This window comes from Amphiura filiformis, chromosome 1, assembly GCF_039555335.1.
Source record: "Amphiura filiformis chromosome 1, Afil_fr2py, whole genome shotgun sequence".
Classification (NCBI taxonomy): Eukaryota; Metazoa; Echinodermata; class Ophiuroidea; order Amphilepidida; family Amphiuridae; genus Amphiura; species Amphiura filiformis.
This window is the reverse complement of record NC_092628.1, coordinates 36,608,033-36,623,972: the sequence shown is the minus strand read 5'-3', so window position 1 is coordinate 36,623,972 and position 15,940 is coordinate 36,608,033. Positions and strand designations below refer to the sequence as shown.

General features: G+C 36.0%; 1 protein-coding gene across 2 annotated transcripts in view; it reads right to left on the bottom strand.

Moving 5' to 3' along the window:
* LOC140146433 (transcription factor CP2-like) overlaps positions 1-15,940 on the bottom strand; it is a 43,915-nt gene that overhangs the window by 14,825 nt on the left and 13,150 nt on the right. Inside the window, exons 7-9 of one of the 2 annotated variants that reach the window (XM_072168285.1) lie at positions 13,396-13,521; positions 1,915-2,003; positions 440-560 (exon numbers count right to left, since the gene is read on the bottom strand). In XM_072168285.1, the coding sequence (XP_072024386.1) occupies positions 440-560; positions 1,915-2,003; positions 13,396-13,521 (336 nt within the window). The remainder of the gene's footprint in view (positions 1-439; positions 561-1,914; positions 2,004-13,395; positions 13,522-15,940) is intronic. The other variant, XM_072168293.1, reaches the window with a different exon arrangement.

Genomic DNA, 15,940 nt, shown 5'->3' with positions numbered 1-15,940 from the left:
ATCAGTAAGAGTTGAGAATGTTTTTGTTTTCTATTGTGAGACTGTTTAATATCCCATATCTCCAAACAACCTCTGCCAACATTACATCCAATTTGTGGTAGATGGTCATATATTGTCAAATACCAGTGCAGCCACAAATCACTTCATGAACCATTTAACAACATATAGGACAGGTAGCTAAGGCACCCACATCCTAGACATACCACAATAAACCTTCCAAGACAGCATCAGCTAAACTGGGCCAGTACATTCTTTGTCTCACAGAATTTCTAGCTAGCTCATCTGTAACACCTTATAGAAACTCCTGTTTCTTATGTTGAAGTTTTGCAATCAAGTTTGTTCACATTTCTCTTAATTTATGAAAAACATTGAAATATAGCATGCTGTTATTGACACAACATTCATAGTAAACAGTATAAAGTAAGCAATGTTTACTTACACTGTAGCTATTGCTTGGTATATGTGTAGGCATGGGACTCATAACTGCATTGCATGTAGTACCATTAGTTGACTTAACAGGTGAAGCCGCTGCAGCAGCCACTGGGGCGGGAGAAAAGGGACTGAAATGCAAACAAAGTAGTTGTGATCTAGTTAGTTCTTGTTACAATTATTGAAGCCGGCAATATGCTTATATACAGGGATCATTAAAGGATCACCCTTGAGACTTACAAATCTCAATACTTTGCATTGTCAGAGATTGGATGAAATATACAGTAGCTCATATCCCATTGTTATTTCTGTGTTGTTGTATGTGGATTAGTAAGTACCAATGACAAGGGACATTTTTGGTTTTTAATAACATGACTATTGACAACTAGGGACATTATTGGTTGTAGAGACTATAGAGATTTTAACTACCTACTGAAAAGGCCAAAAACAAACATTATCTGAACCAGAGACATCGCATGGTGAGGTTCATGTCCAATATTTACTGCTCACAGGGGATCTGCTGGAATCTATTGGTACCCGAGGTGAACTGGGCCTACTATTTTCCCAAGAACGCAAGTCGAGGGAAAATAATAGCCCACCGTCTCCAGTTCATCAAGGGGACCAATAGATTCCAACAGATCCTGAATTTAAAGCAGTCAATATTTAGAGAAGGTATTGTTTTTAGGCAATGGAGTGCATCTATCGTCTCATATAACACAGGCGACATCATTATTTTAAGTAAAACAACGAGGCGAAGCTGAGTTGTTTTACGCCAAAAATAATGATGTCGCCCGTGTTATATGAGATGATAGATGCACGACAGCAGCTAAAAACAATACCTTTATTCTCATTCTTAAACACTTCAATTCAAATAGAAATATCATAAGTATTACAAATTTTAATCAAATTAAATCCAACATTTTACAAGGAACTACCTATGCACCCCGATTGGTTCAAATACCGAGCATGCGTATCGCGTTGATGCACACGCTGACCCGTGTGATATTGTGTCATATCACACGGGTAAGAACCAATGAGATTGCAGGAATGTTCTAAAGTGTTTAAGAATTGTTTATAGCATTTCTTAATATATTCTTTGTTCATTGATTGGTTAAAATATAAAAAAACACAAGGCCTTTATAAAGGTAGGCTAAGCCTAGTCAAGGCTAGGTTGGCCATGCTTGTTTTTTGATTGAATATACATGCACGCAGCACACACAAAGTTGAGTGGCTAAAGCTGACAGCGAATATATTGTAACCTCTGCAACACCGCCATGAGACAAGTAAGCCTGTTCTCTGTTATTGCCATTTATGTGTTTGTGCCCATCACGCATTTATTTATCTGTACCAGCTGATTGGCAATCTTCACATAATGGGGTACATTATAGGATACAGCAAGGGATAAATGGATACAAACCAAGTCAAACAATTTGCATTTAAGTGAGCAGTATCAAAGATCGAGATTGATTTTTCCTGATTTCTTACCTATCTGGTGCATGCAAAGGACTTTGACCAAGTGACTGTGGGCTCTGTGGAACCATTGCTGAGTTGTTTAAAGAAGAATCTAAATTGCACTGAAAATAGAGAGCAAAACATTTGTTATAGAACTTCTGTCAAAAAATATGTGACATTTGAAGCTAAACGTTTGGTGCTAATATTGATTTTGAGATAACTTCATTTGTGTTTTATTGTTCTCAGCAATACTAAAATAACCATATCCCTGGAACTGTAAGTCCAATAATAATGCAATTGCCATTAAAAAATAAAGTTCTGAAAATGGTACATAAAATGAACTTAAAAACTAAATTTTGATTTTGCTCGACAAACAACAAAAAAGGTTTGTCTCATGTCCCCTGCACGCATTAGATTTCTGATGGTGAAAACGTTCAAAAATAATTTATTTTTCCAAAAAATGAAGACATATTGCCATTGGCAAAACATAATGGGCCAAAATTGGTGAGTTTTCAAGGGCCTGAACTAGTCCTAAACATTAAACATCATTTTCCGAGGCGCGGAAGTACACCAAATTGGTGTCGGTGACCTTTGACATTCTTTTGTGGCGAGTGACATGGTCTTTCAATTCACGCCGAGTGTCCTTGACAGGCTTGACTATGCTTGAGTGGTCATGAAAGAATTCAAAAGATAACCTCTGCCCCAATAATCCCAAGCTATTGTCTGAAACTGCACCTCGGAAGTTGTATGGTAAGAACTCAGTCCTCAAATGATAGTCATATAACGACCAAAAGATAAGTGACTGACTATCATTGAGGACTGAGTTCGCAGTCTAGGCCTGAACACCGATTTATTGATTTAAAAAAAATGCATACCGCATTGGATTTGTAATCGCTCGCGGGATATGAGACAAAACTTCTTTTTCTTTTTGGCCTCCCATAATAATAATGTACAAATTTCAAAAAGTGAAATATGTTGGGCTACAACTAAGGTTATAATACTCTCAATGACCAATATCTTATATAAAACAAAATGCATCGAAATTACATTATAAGATTGGCATAAATGTGCTTTAAACATATGAAGAGCTTATTTCCAAACCATGTTAAGTCCACAAGCACATGTTTCTCATTTACCTGTGTGATATCACAATTACTTTGATAAGTTTGACATTAGCAACAATGAGTTGTACCATCAATAAGCTATTATTTACCATAACAATGCTGGTTAACAATGTGCAGATTATTGTTCTCATTTGGGAATCAAAGGCCTCACACACGGTGCATCCATCCACTGTTTGCTTTGTAATGGTGCATCCAACTGAAATTATAATACCTATAGCGTCACAACCCATTGCAATATCACACAGGTAAATCAGAAACATGTGTTTGTGAATTTAACACGGTTTGGAAATAAGCTCTTCATATATGTCCTTCAATGGTTGACTTATCAAAGCCCTTTCTTTGAATTATGAAATGTTCCCTCATTAACAAAGGGGTTGCAACCATGACAGTGATGACTTAACTATTGAACTATTTCCCTCCAGATTAAATCACAGTGATTTCAATTCCATATCCACTAACACACACCCCACCCCAATACACCCCTGCATGTTTTCAATGACAAACATGGACCCTATGTAGTTCATAACAGCGTAACCGTGGACTTCTACGCACTGATATTTCATTACTGAAAGCATGGACTTTTACGATAAGATATGAGATTTAACTGCCAAACTGAGTACCTGGTATTACACCTACGTGGGGGATTTATACCACATATGCATTATCACAGAGTGTAGTGCCCTCTGTTGCTCTCTTACGACCGATTTTTGTCTATGATACACAGTGAAATACGCCTACCAAACACAGTCGTTATTTTGAATGCACAATAGTGGCTGTATCTCCAAAATGCATTGGGCATGCAATTGCGACCTACTGTAGTCCTCCGCAAACCAAGGACAGTGCTTGTTTGCAGGTAGGGCCACAGTTTAATAGCAAAGATTTTTATTTGTCCTTGTTTGCAGGCAAACACCAATGGACCCCCAAACACACACACATTAATTAACATAGTTGTTACTACAGTTAGCTTGATTAGATAGTGTTATGAACAGTAACATGAACAGTATTAAATTGAACAATTATAAACTCATATTTATTACTAAAATATGACAGAATCTAAAATGAATTCAATGCATAACTAGACAATTAGACAAGATTATGAAAGGCTGATTGAAAATGACTTCACAGATTGAAGCGTTTAAAAGTGATATTTCTTTACGCATGTATGTGTGCATGCAAAGTTGCAAACTGGGAAAATGTGTCCTTTTTTCAACTTGAATGATCATATTGGTTTTGTGAATATGTAGTTAATAATATAATTTAAATACCGTAACCACCCGGGTATAAGCCCACCTTCAGGTATAAGCCCACCCCCTATTTTTCAAAACATTTTGGGAACAAGGGGGCACTCGGCTATAAGCCCAGTACTAAATTTTGGCCAAGTTCTTAAATAAAATAAATGCTTTTCTCTCACATTCAAGAACAAATAAAAAAAAAATATCAGTTGGTAATTAACATTCCACACTTAGAATTTTAAGAAATTGACATACATGATAGAAATTATTGGTACATTTGGGCATTCATACAAATGGGGATGATTTTTCTTATTTCTAAAATTCAAGTACTAGCCCCTCCCCGGTTATAAGCCCACCCCAATTTTTTTAATGAAATCTGCCATCTAGGGGGTGGGCTTATACCGAATGGTTCTGTAATAAATTCTCATATGCCTTACCAACAAAATAACATAATATTGCACTTCCTCCTACAAAAGTATACATTACTTGCCTGATCAGCCAATTTTTGGAACTCTTCTCTTGATTTCATTGTAAAGAAATATTAGAGCCATTTATGGCTGGAAAAAGGCTACATCATATTTTTTTCAATTCACTAACTAAAATCAAAATAACTAAAATCAAATTATATCAACTATCCATGAAAAGGCACTTAGCATTTTCCTCATTACAAAATAATGGTGAAAATGTTTAATGAAAGGATATTTAATATTATTAATATTAAGTAATAAATTAGAGAATAATATATGTGATGAATAACATATAGCATATGAGATGATAGGACATATGATAGTATACTGCGCCAATAAAGTATCCTTACACTTGGAAAAATAATCACAATTTCAACACTGAACAAGGTTGGGGTAAATTAGTTTTTTAATAGATGCACTATCTAATCCTGCACATTATGACACCACATTGAATCCAATGTGACCTCAAGAAGTAAAGTTACAAGCAATTGAATAGAGCGAAGGTCCAGTTTTAAAAGTGACAAACTGGCCTATACAAGGCATAAAAAAGATTCCAACAAGCGCCAGAAAGAGACAACACAGTTTCTTCAATAAAGCGTTATTTAGAGCAGTTTTTATTTCAGTTTTTACTTCTCTGTACTTTTCATAACTTTCATTTTATTTGTCAGTTCTTTTTTCAGCTTTCTTTTGTTCCTTTTGTTTTAAATTAAAGCCAAACGCATAAATTAGCCATTCATCACTCTCAAACCAGATTTGTGGTCTGTGGAGTTTTGAATAGGCCAGTTTGTCACTTTTAAAACTGGACCTTCGTCTAATCAAATGCTTGTAACTTTACTTCTTTAAGTCACATTGCATTCAATGTGGTGTCATAATGTGCAGGATTAGATAGTGCATCTATTAAAAAAACAAATTTACCCCAATATTGTTCAGTTTGGAAATTGTGATTATTTTTCCAAGTGTAAGGATACTTTATTGGCGCAGTATAGTACAAATAGAAGGGTGATGAGACAAAAGATTGTGTTGCAATATCAATTTCATTATCCAACCTTTTTAATCTTTCTGAATAATTAAATTGATTACTTTTCATTGAACATCCCCTAAAAGAGCATTTAAGGGCAAAGTGTGGATATGGTGCTTCATTTATGAAAGACTTTAAACACACAATGTTACTACAGTGTTTAGGAGTGTGATTAACACAATAATAAGCAACATGTATTCATTTTATTCCTTTTCTGTGGTTTTCAAGGTTTTCCAAATTATGGTTCTTGGTCAGATACCATAATTCTAGTAACACACATTATTGACATTAATTACAAAAGAAGTAAGGGTTGGTATCAATTTTACATGGTCGCATGTCATAAGTTGGGTATGCTAAAAGGGTGGAGGGATTACACTTGTCTGAAAATTGCGATACAAATTTGATTGGCTTTCTGTAACCCCATGTCCTACAGCAGTGGTTGATACCTCATTTTAAGCCTAATGTTATACAATGTACTCTTTCAGTCTACTGAAGCATATAATTATACATTATTCAGTAAAAAAATCACATCAGTTGAAATGAAAATGTGAGGGGTGGAGGAGCAGGCGGATGTGGAGCAGGCGGATGCGGGAGTGTGCAATAGGGCCTATAGATGTGAAAATTCACATGTCAGCATGTCAAAACTACTGGTTACTTTTTCATATCTAGGGAGGGTATGATGTATAATGTATTGACAGCTTTGAATGTTGAATTTGTACAACTAAAACAATTACTGATTACTTAAGGTGGTACTACACCCCCTGATAAATTTTGTGACTAATTTTGCATTTTTCTCAAAAAGTAACTACACACTGGTTTACACAAAAGTTTTATGTATATTATAGGGGCAAGGAATCCAATTACTTTACTGAAATGTCAGTGATTCAAGACAAGGGGTTCATTATATACATGTTAAGAAATGAGGTACATTACATACATACATACATATTGAGCATTTATAAAGCGCTGCTACATAAAGAGCGTAGCGCTACAAACAATATTGAAGGTGGCAAAAGGCCAAAATATATACACAAGCAAAATATATACAGAGCAAATTATAATTAATTATACAAATGTGTCTTAAGAGACTTCTTAAAAACAGAAAGTGATGCAGATTCACGGATATTAATAGGTAAACAATTCCACATTCTGGGAGCATTATAGTAGAAGGCCCGCGCTCAGCAGACTTCAGCAGTTTAGATGTATTGTGCTCTGTCAGTCGGGTGGTGTCAGATGCTGAGCGCAGTCCAGCTCTACCAGGTTGATTGAGAGTGATACAAGAGGAGATGTAATTGGGAGCCATATGATTCAGGCATTTGTAGACCAATAAAAGTACTTTAAACACAATTCTTTTTTCCACAGGCAACCAATGCAGTTCTTCCAAACATGGAGTTGCATGATCTTGTTTACGGACTTGACATATCATCTTCGCAGCCCAGTTCTGGATGCGTTGAATACGCTGAATGTCAGTTTTATTTGACCCAAGGAGCAGACCATTGCCATAGTCGATTTTAGACAAGATGAGGGCACGGATGACAAGATGGCAAGTATCACGATCAAGATACCTACGAATCCTAGAAAGGTTTCGAAGATGATATGTCAAGCTACAGCAAAGGTTTGTAATATGAGCAGACAATGACATGGAAGAATCAAATATAATACCTAAATTGCGGATGTTATCAGATGGATTGATTAACATATCACCAACACACAATGATACAGGACCCACAAAATGTTTCAGGTGGGACGGAGTGGCTACAAAGAACTCTGTCTTGCTGTCATTGAGCTTAAGCATATTTCTTCTCATCCATTTTCTGAGAGCATCAACACAGCAAGGCAGGTTATTCAGAGCAACCACAATGGAAGAAGGATCCTTGGGGTTAAAATTTGTGTACAATTTTATGTCATCTGCATCCATGTGAAAATTCAAATCGAAAGATCTAACTATACGACCAAGTGGTATAACATACAAAGTAAAGCCAAGTGGTCCTAAAATAGACCCTTGTGGTAAACCAAACTCTAAAGACATAGGGTCTGAAAGCACACCATTGATTAACACACTGCTTGATCTATTTGAAAGGTATGACCTGACCCACTGAAGAACAGTACCCTTTATACCAAGATCAAATTCAAGCCTGTTAATGAGGATTTCATGGCTGACAGTGTCGAAGGCACTGCTTAAGTCTAGCAACACTAGGAAGACACCTTGGCGTTGAGCAAGATTTTTCATGATGTCATCTTTAACTCTCATGAGTGCCGTCTCAGTGCTATGTGCCTTCCTGTATGCTGATTGATATTCTTCACCCAGATGATAGTTATCCATATAGTTGGTTATAGTGGTACAAGCTTGTTTTTCGATCAGTTTGGATACAAAGGAGAGGTTTGAAACCGGTCTATAGTTTTTGAAATCATTTTGGTCAAGAGATGGTTTTTGATGAGTGGGGTAACAATAGAATGTTTTAAACTACTTGGAAAAATACCTGTCGATAGAGAACCATTGATGATTTGAGTTATGATTGGTACAAAAGAGTCAATATTGTCATGAAGGAACCATGTAGGCACAGGATCCAGCGAACATGACTTCTTAGCAGCTTTATTGATCATCTGGCGAACGTCCGTCTCACTTAACAGATCAAACTCAGAAAGAGAAAGAGAGCTACAATCTCAGAAAATATTGTTCGAACACTTTAAAGGCCTTATTGGAAATAGTCCCCTTCTACCCCCGCATAATGTTGGCATACCTAATATGCTCATCTTCACATATCTTCTCCCAACATTGATTGGTGGGGAAAGGGAGGGATATGCTTAAGATGAACATTGAGAGAACTCTATTCTAAAACTTAGTTTCCAGTGACTCATATAGCGTGCGAACTATACTAAGATGAACATGGGAATTACAGTGGGTGTTCGAACACATTTTTTCCGGGATTGTCTACAAAATTGCTTAGCAAAATCATCTGATTTTAGTTTTTGGACAATAACTCTGCAGTTACGTCATCGATTTTAATGCAATTTGGCACACATGTTAGACATATAATTTGCTATCATCCCACAAAATATGGAGGAAATCAATGAATATTTTGATAGCGTTATGTTAGTATAGATTTAACATAGCGTTTTGTACACACAAATACAGGCCTAAATTATTTATGTGCCATGTTTATTGAGCATATGTACATGTGGTATAATTAATTTAGAGAAGGTGTTAATATTTTATATTCAGCTAAAACAGACATTACTCGTAGAATTTAATGTTATGTATTTAAATGTCACAAATTTACCACTGTGTGATAAATCGGAGGGGGGGGACGAGAGAGAGCGAGTGATAGGAAGGAGAGATACGCACAGGCTATGCACATTTATTGTTTTTAAAAACATTACTTGACCAACATTTAAGAAAATCAGCCCGATGTGTGAAATTGTGTTCATTAAACATATGGTTAGGATGGTCAAATGGTGAATCATAACGATTTACACACATAGACAAGCACGCATTTCCAACGATTCACCATATAATAGAAAAGTAAATCCTATTATTCTTTATGTTTTGTGGTCAACCGTGCACAATGTGTGTTTTCAATGGGGAGATGTGCAATGATTTACCTTTACCATGAATAGGCTTTCACACTTTCAGTGTACACAGTTATACCCACTGAAGAGACAACGCAAATCATGTTTAATGAAATGTGCCAATTTGAGATTGCATAGGCCTAATAATAAAGGTCATTATCTATAATGCTCATAATGATCGGTGTTTGTTTAACTGAAAAACAACATTTTTGAATTGTTTATATTTTCTTTCTTTTTTCGATCAAAAATAATGACAATCATGAAATAAGCCTGAACTTGCACACCAATCGTTGACCATGTTAGTTAAAATATTATTGATTGATGTGTCCTATACATTGCGCATGTGTCTTTTAATGTAAAATTGAACTTGAACTTGAAACATATTGAACAGCAAGTGACATTTGCACTTTTTATTCTTCCTTCTTTTTAATGCATTATTTTCCTTTTACTTAGATTTTTTGTTTTATCTTCCTTTATTTAATTTTGGCATTTTCTTTCCTATTTTGTGTTGGTTTTGTTTCTTTGTTTCTTATATCTTTCATTATTATTTTTGTGGGGGGGGGTCTTTAATGACTTCTTTTTCGCTTTTATTTGCTTGAAATCTTTGAAGTTTACTTTTGTGGGGTCAGGAATTACTGGTTTGGAAGGAGAAGTTTGGCAATGCATTGGACATAGGGTGGTAGATGTTGTTGCATTATTTTGCTATCTACTGCAGATAGCATTGACAAATTTGCATCCCACATCCGTGTGATGTTTGATTGACGGTGCCCTTAGTGTTATAGCAAATATAAAAGATGGTCCATGATTGTCCAAAAACATTGTCAACTTTTTAGCTATTCAAATTGCTATGTTTTAAACTGTTTGGGGATATGTATCAGGTATTTTACGTCTTATTCGACTTAAATTATTCAAAATTTGATGAAAATATATGTTTAAAGTGACCGATCCCTGAAATATTTGTGGATGTAATGTAATATTATTTATTGCATGTGTTCCCTATTATATATAAACTAACATATCCAAGTTTCATTTGAATCGCTCTACTGGATCTGAAGTTATGATCCCAAATGTGAAAAAGCAAACACTGATTTTAGAATTCCTCAGACAATCTCAGAAAATATTGTTCGAACACTTTAAAGGCCTTATTGGAAATAGTCCCCTTCTACCCCATTACAATGTTGGCATACCCAATATGCTCATCTTCACATATCTTCTCCCAACATTGATTGGTGGGGAAAGGGAGGGATATGCTTAAGATGAACATTGAGAGAACTCTATTATAAATCTTAGTTTCCAGTGACTCATATAGCGTGCGCACTATACTAAGATGAACATGGGAATTACAGTGGGTGTTCGAACACATTTTTTCCGGGATTGTAGGTACAGACCCTTCAAAGTTAGGATCTGTCAGCCCATCTTCAAGCGAGAGATAAATAGCTTTGATCTTATCATTGAAGTAAGTTGCAAAGTCATTGCTGAGATCCTTTGCCGAATCATGGACTGGAAGCTGTTTTGTAGTTTTATTTAGTAAGCCATCAACCTTTTTGAAAATAGATTTACAGTCCGCATTCTGAAATTCATTCTTATAGTACACCTGCTTGGAATGTTCAATCAGCAAGTTTGTGGCATTCCGCTGCTCAACATAAGCTTGACGATCTATTTCAAGCTGCGACTTTCGCCATCGACGCTCTAGTTTTCGACGCAAACGACGAGCCTGGTGTATTTCATCATTGTACCATTGTTGTCTACGTCGACAGCTGCGTGAGGAAGTTTTGACTGGAGCATGCTTGTCCAATGTCAATGTGACAGCAGTCTCATAGTGAGAAACCAGATCAACCTTGTGAACCTCTATGAGTAGGTCTCACTGCCTGTAAATCAAGTGACACAATCCTCTTCCACACATTGCTAGGAAGGCGTGTAGTGGTACCCCCGTTGAGAGCCAAGAGCTCATTTCTACTATAACAACCCATTATATCAGTTTCACAGTCAATAAAGATTTGTATTGATGACTCCAGAGATAAATTGTCAACAATGAAATTATCTGTCCCATCAATTGATGTTGTTGATAGAAAAAGTTAATGATGTGAGACTGACTCTGTGGGTACCCAGTACCCATAATAGAGTAGTTAGGAGTATTAGCAACCAGCTTCTTGTACTACATGTAGCCATGGGCAGTGTTTAGATCAAATCCCAGAAATAGTAGTAAATAAAAATCACTTTCCTTTAAATTCTGCTCAAAAGACAGCACAGAAATCTTCCAAAAGTGACCAGTAGATTCCTTGATGTTACTGCTGAAGCTCTGTAAATGCCGTCTAGACTAAAGATGGTGTAGTCCAGCAAAATGGCCAAGTTTGTCAGGAGGGGCAACCAAAAGGTGCACACAGCAACAAAAATCAATATCAACATTCTAGCGGTACCTCTTTTCTTATCAATAAATAACATAAAGTTGTCTTGAGTCACTGAAATTCCAATGAAGTAACTGGATTCCTTACCCCTATAAAACATACATAACTTTTGTTACCGGTGTGATATTATTTTTTGAGAAAAATGCAAAAATAGTCACAAATTTATCAAGGTGTGTAGTACCACCTTAAAGGGTTATATGTTCCATTTTTCATTTTTAATGAAACCCTAGTTGAATTTCAGTATTTATAGCAATATGCTAATGCACATTTCTCTTCTGGATATTCATTTCCTCAATAATAGAATAACCATCTAGCTATAATTACTCGTAAAAAGGTCATTGACCTTCACAATGTAATTAACATACGTACAATTATTTTAAATAGTTCATTTGAAGCATTAATGTATTGAGAACATATCCTCTAAATCTGATGACATTCTTGCATAAAATAAAAATTTTACAGTCATTTTTGTAATTGAGGTCCGATTTGAGAAAAACGCATTTGAAAATTGAGATTTACATAGACGCCTGTGTATTAATTAATTAGTAATTAAGCATTATCTCAAAAATTAAGCAGGTGTTAAGGTTAAAAATGGTGTTAATTATTAGAGGTTGTCAATATATACAACATATCAAAAAATACATTTTTTGTCATTTTTGACCATGTAATGGAAATTGTACCCAACTTAAATGACATGCGACCACATGTGGAAAAGTCTAGTGACTGGCATTAAGTGATGTCTTGACATAAAAAATAATGTGACTATTGAGTTCCCTATAGACCTTTTCCTGATGACGTCACCTAATCGATATTGGGGTCTCAGATGTAAACAAACAACACATGCGTTTCCCATATGCCCACAGTGTGAAAACACAAAATACTGCGTATTTTCTCCTCTGTTTTGTCATCTTTCACATTTGCTTCCATAAAATAATTTTTTAAAGGGAACTATATACTGGTTACCTTTGTTTCAGATTTTTTTGATACCACAAAATACAAAAGATACGGAAAAACCGCCATGCTATTTGAAAATTAATCTTTGTTTTGTTTCACATTTTTGTTTACTTTTTACACCGTCATTTAACTAAATGCGATTACTTGAGCTGGCAATTCAAGACAGGACGCCTAGCGTGGCTAAAAGTTGATCAAGGCTGGCGCCGGTATTTGCGCTTGGGTGCTGATGACTCGAATGCTGGACCCCAATATCGAATGATTGGTGACGTATGAGAAAAAGGTCTATAGGCTATGATTTCATGATTGCAACTTCTTTGTTGACTCAGCCAAGCTAAGAACCTAAACATATATTCTCACTGGCTTATTTGTTATTATTCTGACAAATGTAAAGGGTGATTCAATGTTCAACCATTATATTTATTTCCAAGGAATCGTACTTTTAAATCATGCAGGAATAGCAAATTGAACAGATAATATTTTATAATTTCGCAAATTTGATAAAAATAGCTCTCATACTGGCAACTACTACTGTTTTATCCACACTCACTCCCAACAGAAAGAACATGTAGCAAACATGTGGTTACAAAGTAAATGTATGGAAGTAGATGGCGAGGAGGGAGAGAGGAGCCTATTGGTAAAAAGCACATGGCAATGATCAACTCAATCTTGATTTATGTTAAAAGTATGATGTGCAACACAACATTTCTGAGCCCTCTTAAATTGTTTTAAACTGCTACAACTTACATCATATGCTCCAAGTATTACCTCTTTCAACACTGTACATTCATATGACGGCTGATACTTGTCTTTGTCTGGTCTCTTCTCCATCTTTTCTCTGTCTGTCTTGTGTTTCCTGTCTGCTCCTTTTGGCTGTATCACAATTAACAAATCACAGGCTTAGTCAGTTTGTTATGAAACATTGATGGAAAAACTAAAGACTACAGGTGTGACAAATACCTGTCAGGAATATGAAGTGCCTAACCCATTGTGTCATTATTCCCACTATATACATGTACCAAAATCCGATGGGCTCAGGGACTTATGAGGCGTTAAGACACTTAGAATGGGTTGCATTAACATATTACCCCATCACCAATTATTTACAAGTATTAATTCCTTATACATACACATTTTATTTAATTTTAGTCATGAATCCTAGGACATATGGGATATTCTGTGGTAACACTCCAATGACATTAACATTTTATGTTTCACCCCAAACTTGTACTAAATGCCACACACACTGAATCAGGGTTCGAATTCAGTCAATTTTTTTGCATCACAGTTTGTGCTATGCAAAACACATGTTTGCATAGCAGTATAGCACTTTTAGCTATGCATTTTGGAAAAGTGCATAGCAGTTGATGGAAATTGCATCGCATTTTGCGATGCGATACCGTTGAATTCGATCGCTGCACTGAATACACCCTGCCTGATACTCTTAACAATGTCACAGCCACAGCATTTTGCCAATCTTCGATTCTGACATTCACAAGATAATAGCCCTTACCATAAACGAAGGCCTTCAATTAGCTGTTTGAAAGCCTTCACTGAACAGGTAATTTAGCTTTCAGATAGTAGCTGTTATTTAGCATGTACTAAGCCTTCAAAATGATGAATTATGTAAATTAGGTACAGCTAGTGACAGCCTTCACTAGCTGTTCAATAATAGCCTTCATTAGCTGTTCAATAATAGCCTTCACTAGCTGTTCGATGATTATAGCCTTCACTTAGCATGTACTAAGCCTGCAAAATGATGAATTATGTAAATTAGGTAAAGCTAGTGCAAGCCTTCACTAGCTGTTACATAACAGCTAGTGATATTTAAGTTAAACCTATACTTACATTATCCATCATGCAACATATATTATTGCACACTACATGCATTACATATATATGATATTGTCCACATATCATGCATCCCAAATATAAAAAGTGAAAAACAAGGCCTATAAATAAAGCTGGAAACATCCAAAGGATTAAGATTCCATCTGCATTCATCCACACCAGTTCAAAATGGCACCTGGAAATATATTCCCATCATGCACCTATTTGACCCTTGGGTCAACCACTGAGGATGTGAAGGCTATAACTGGCTAACAGCTATAAGCCAAGTTCAAAAATCGCAGCTAGATAGCTAAACTAGCTGTTCAAAAATGTGAAGGCTAATTTCTGTTCAAAAATGTGAAGGCTATAATTATAGCTGTTAAAAGTGTGAAGGCTAAATTATAGCTGTTCCAAGCATCTACTAGCTGTTCAAACTTACAACTGCTGAGTAAAAGCCTAGTGAAGGCTTTATTAGCTGTTCACTTTGGTAAGGGATAATGAAACAAATTTGGCATTTCAACACAAAACCATCAGTTCCACATGTGATCATGTGATTTTAGAGGTGTTACAGGTCCAGTTAGATATTTTATTGTAATTGAAAGACATCACTTTTTCTATCGTTCACAAAGTGGACTAATGGAAAAGTTAAGCAGTAAATAAATCATTTTATACAATCTCTGAGACTCCATAATTAATATTATATACCTCATATATAGATTCCTGTCATCTGATTGGTTAAAAGTGCAGTCATTGAATTAGCTATGCCCTCCTTTTTAAGAATGACGTAAAAACTGAACTATTCCCCGGGCAATAGTCTTTTAAAAAAGACTATTCCCCGGGAATAGTCATTTTCACTTCATCCGTGTGTGTCCCGATCAAACTCTACGCCCGCGATGGCGTGTTCGCTTTACGCACACGGCACCGACGCGCTGCCTGCCAGTTGCGGTGACGCGATCGGTTCGTAACAAAAAACTTTCTTGGTAAATTTGTGCATGGCCTATGAACAATAAGATAGGCCTTTTAACCAATCAGATGACAAAAATCTATATTAATGAGGTATATAAAACAAATATTGACTGTTTATTCGGGTCATGGTTAAAATTATAGGCCGCGGTGATCTCAAAACCATGCTATGCTGCGCCTCGGGTCATAGCATGGTTTGAGATCACCTTGGGCCTATAATTTTAACCATGCCCCTCATAGCAGTTAATATTTGTATACCATACTGTTTTTGTCATTGGAGTGTTATCACAGATTATATGCTTCATTAATATATTCTCCTTCATTAATTGGTTAAACGAGTATCATGTGACCAAAAATAGTTTTGCTATTTTGCAAAGTCAAAAAGCCGATCGATGAGGGAACGGGGTACTATTCAAAGTACTATCTCCCCAGGAAAAAGTACTGTCTCCCCGGGAAATAGTTTTACCATCTCCCTCTGAGCGCGTATGACCTCACCTCA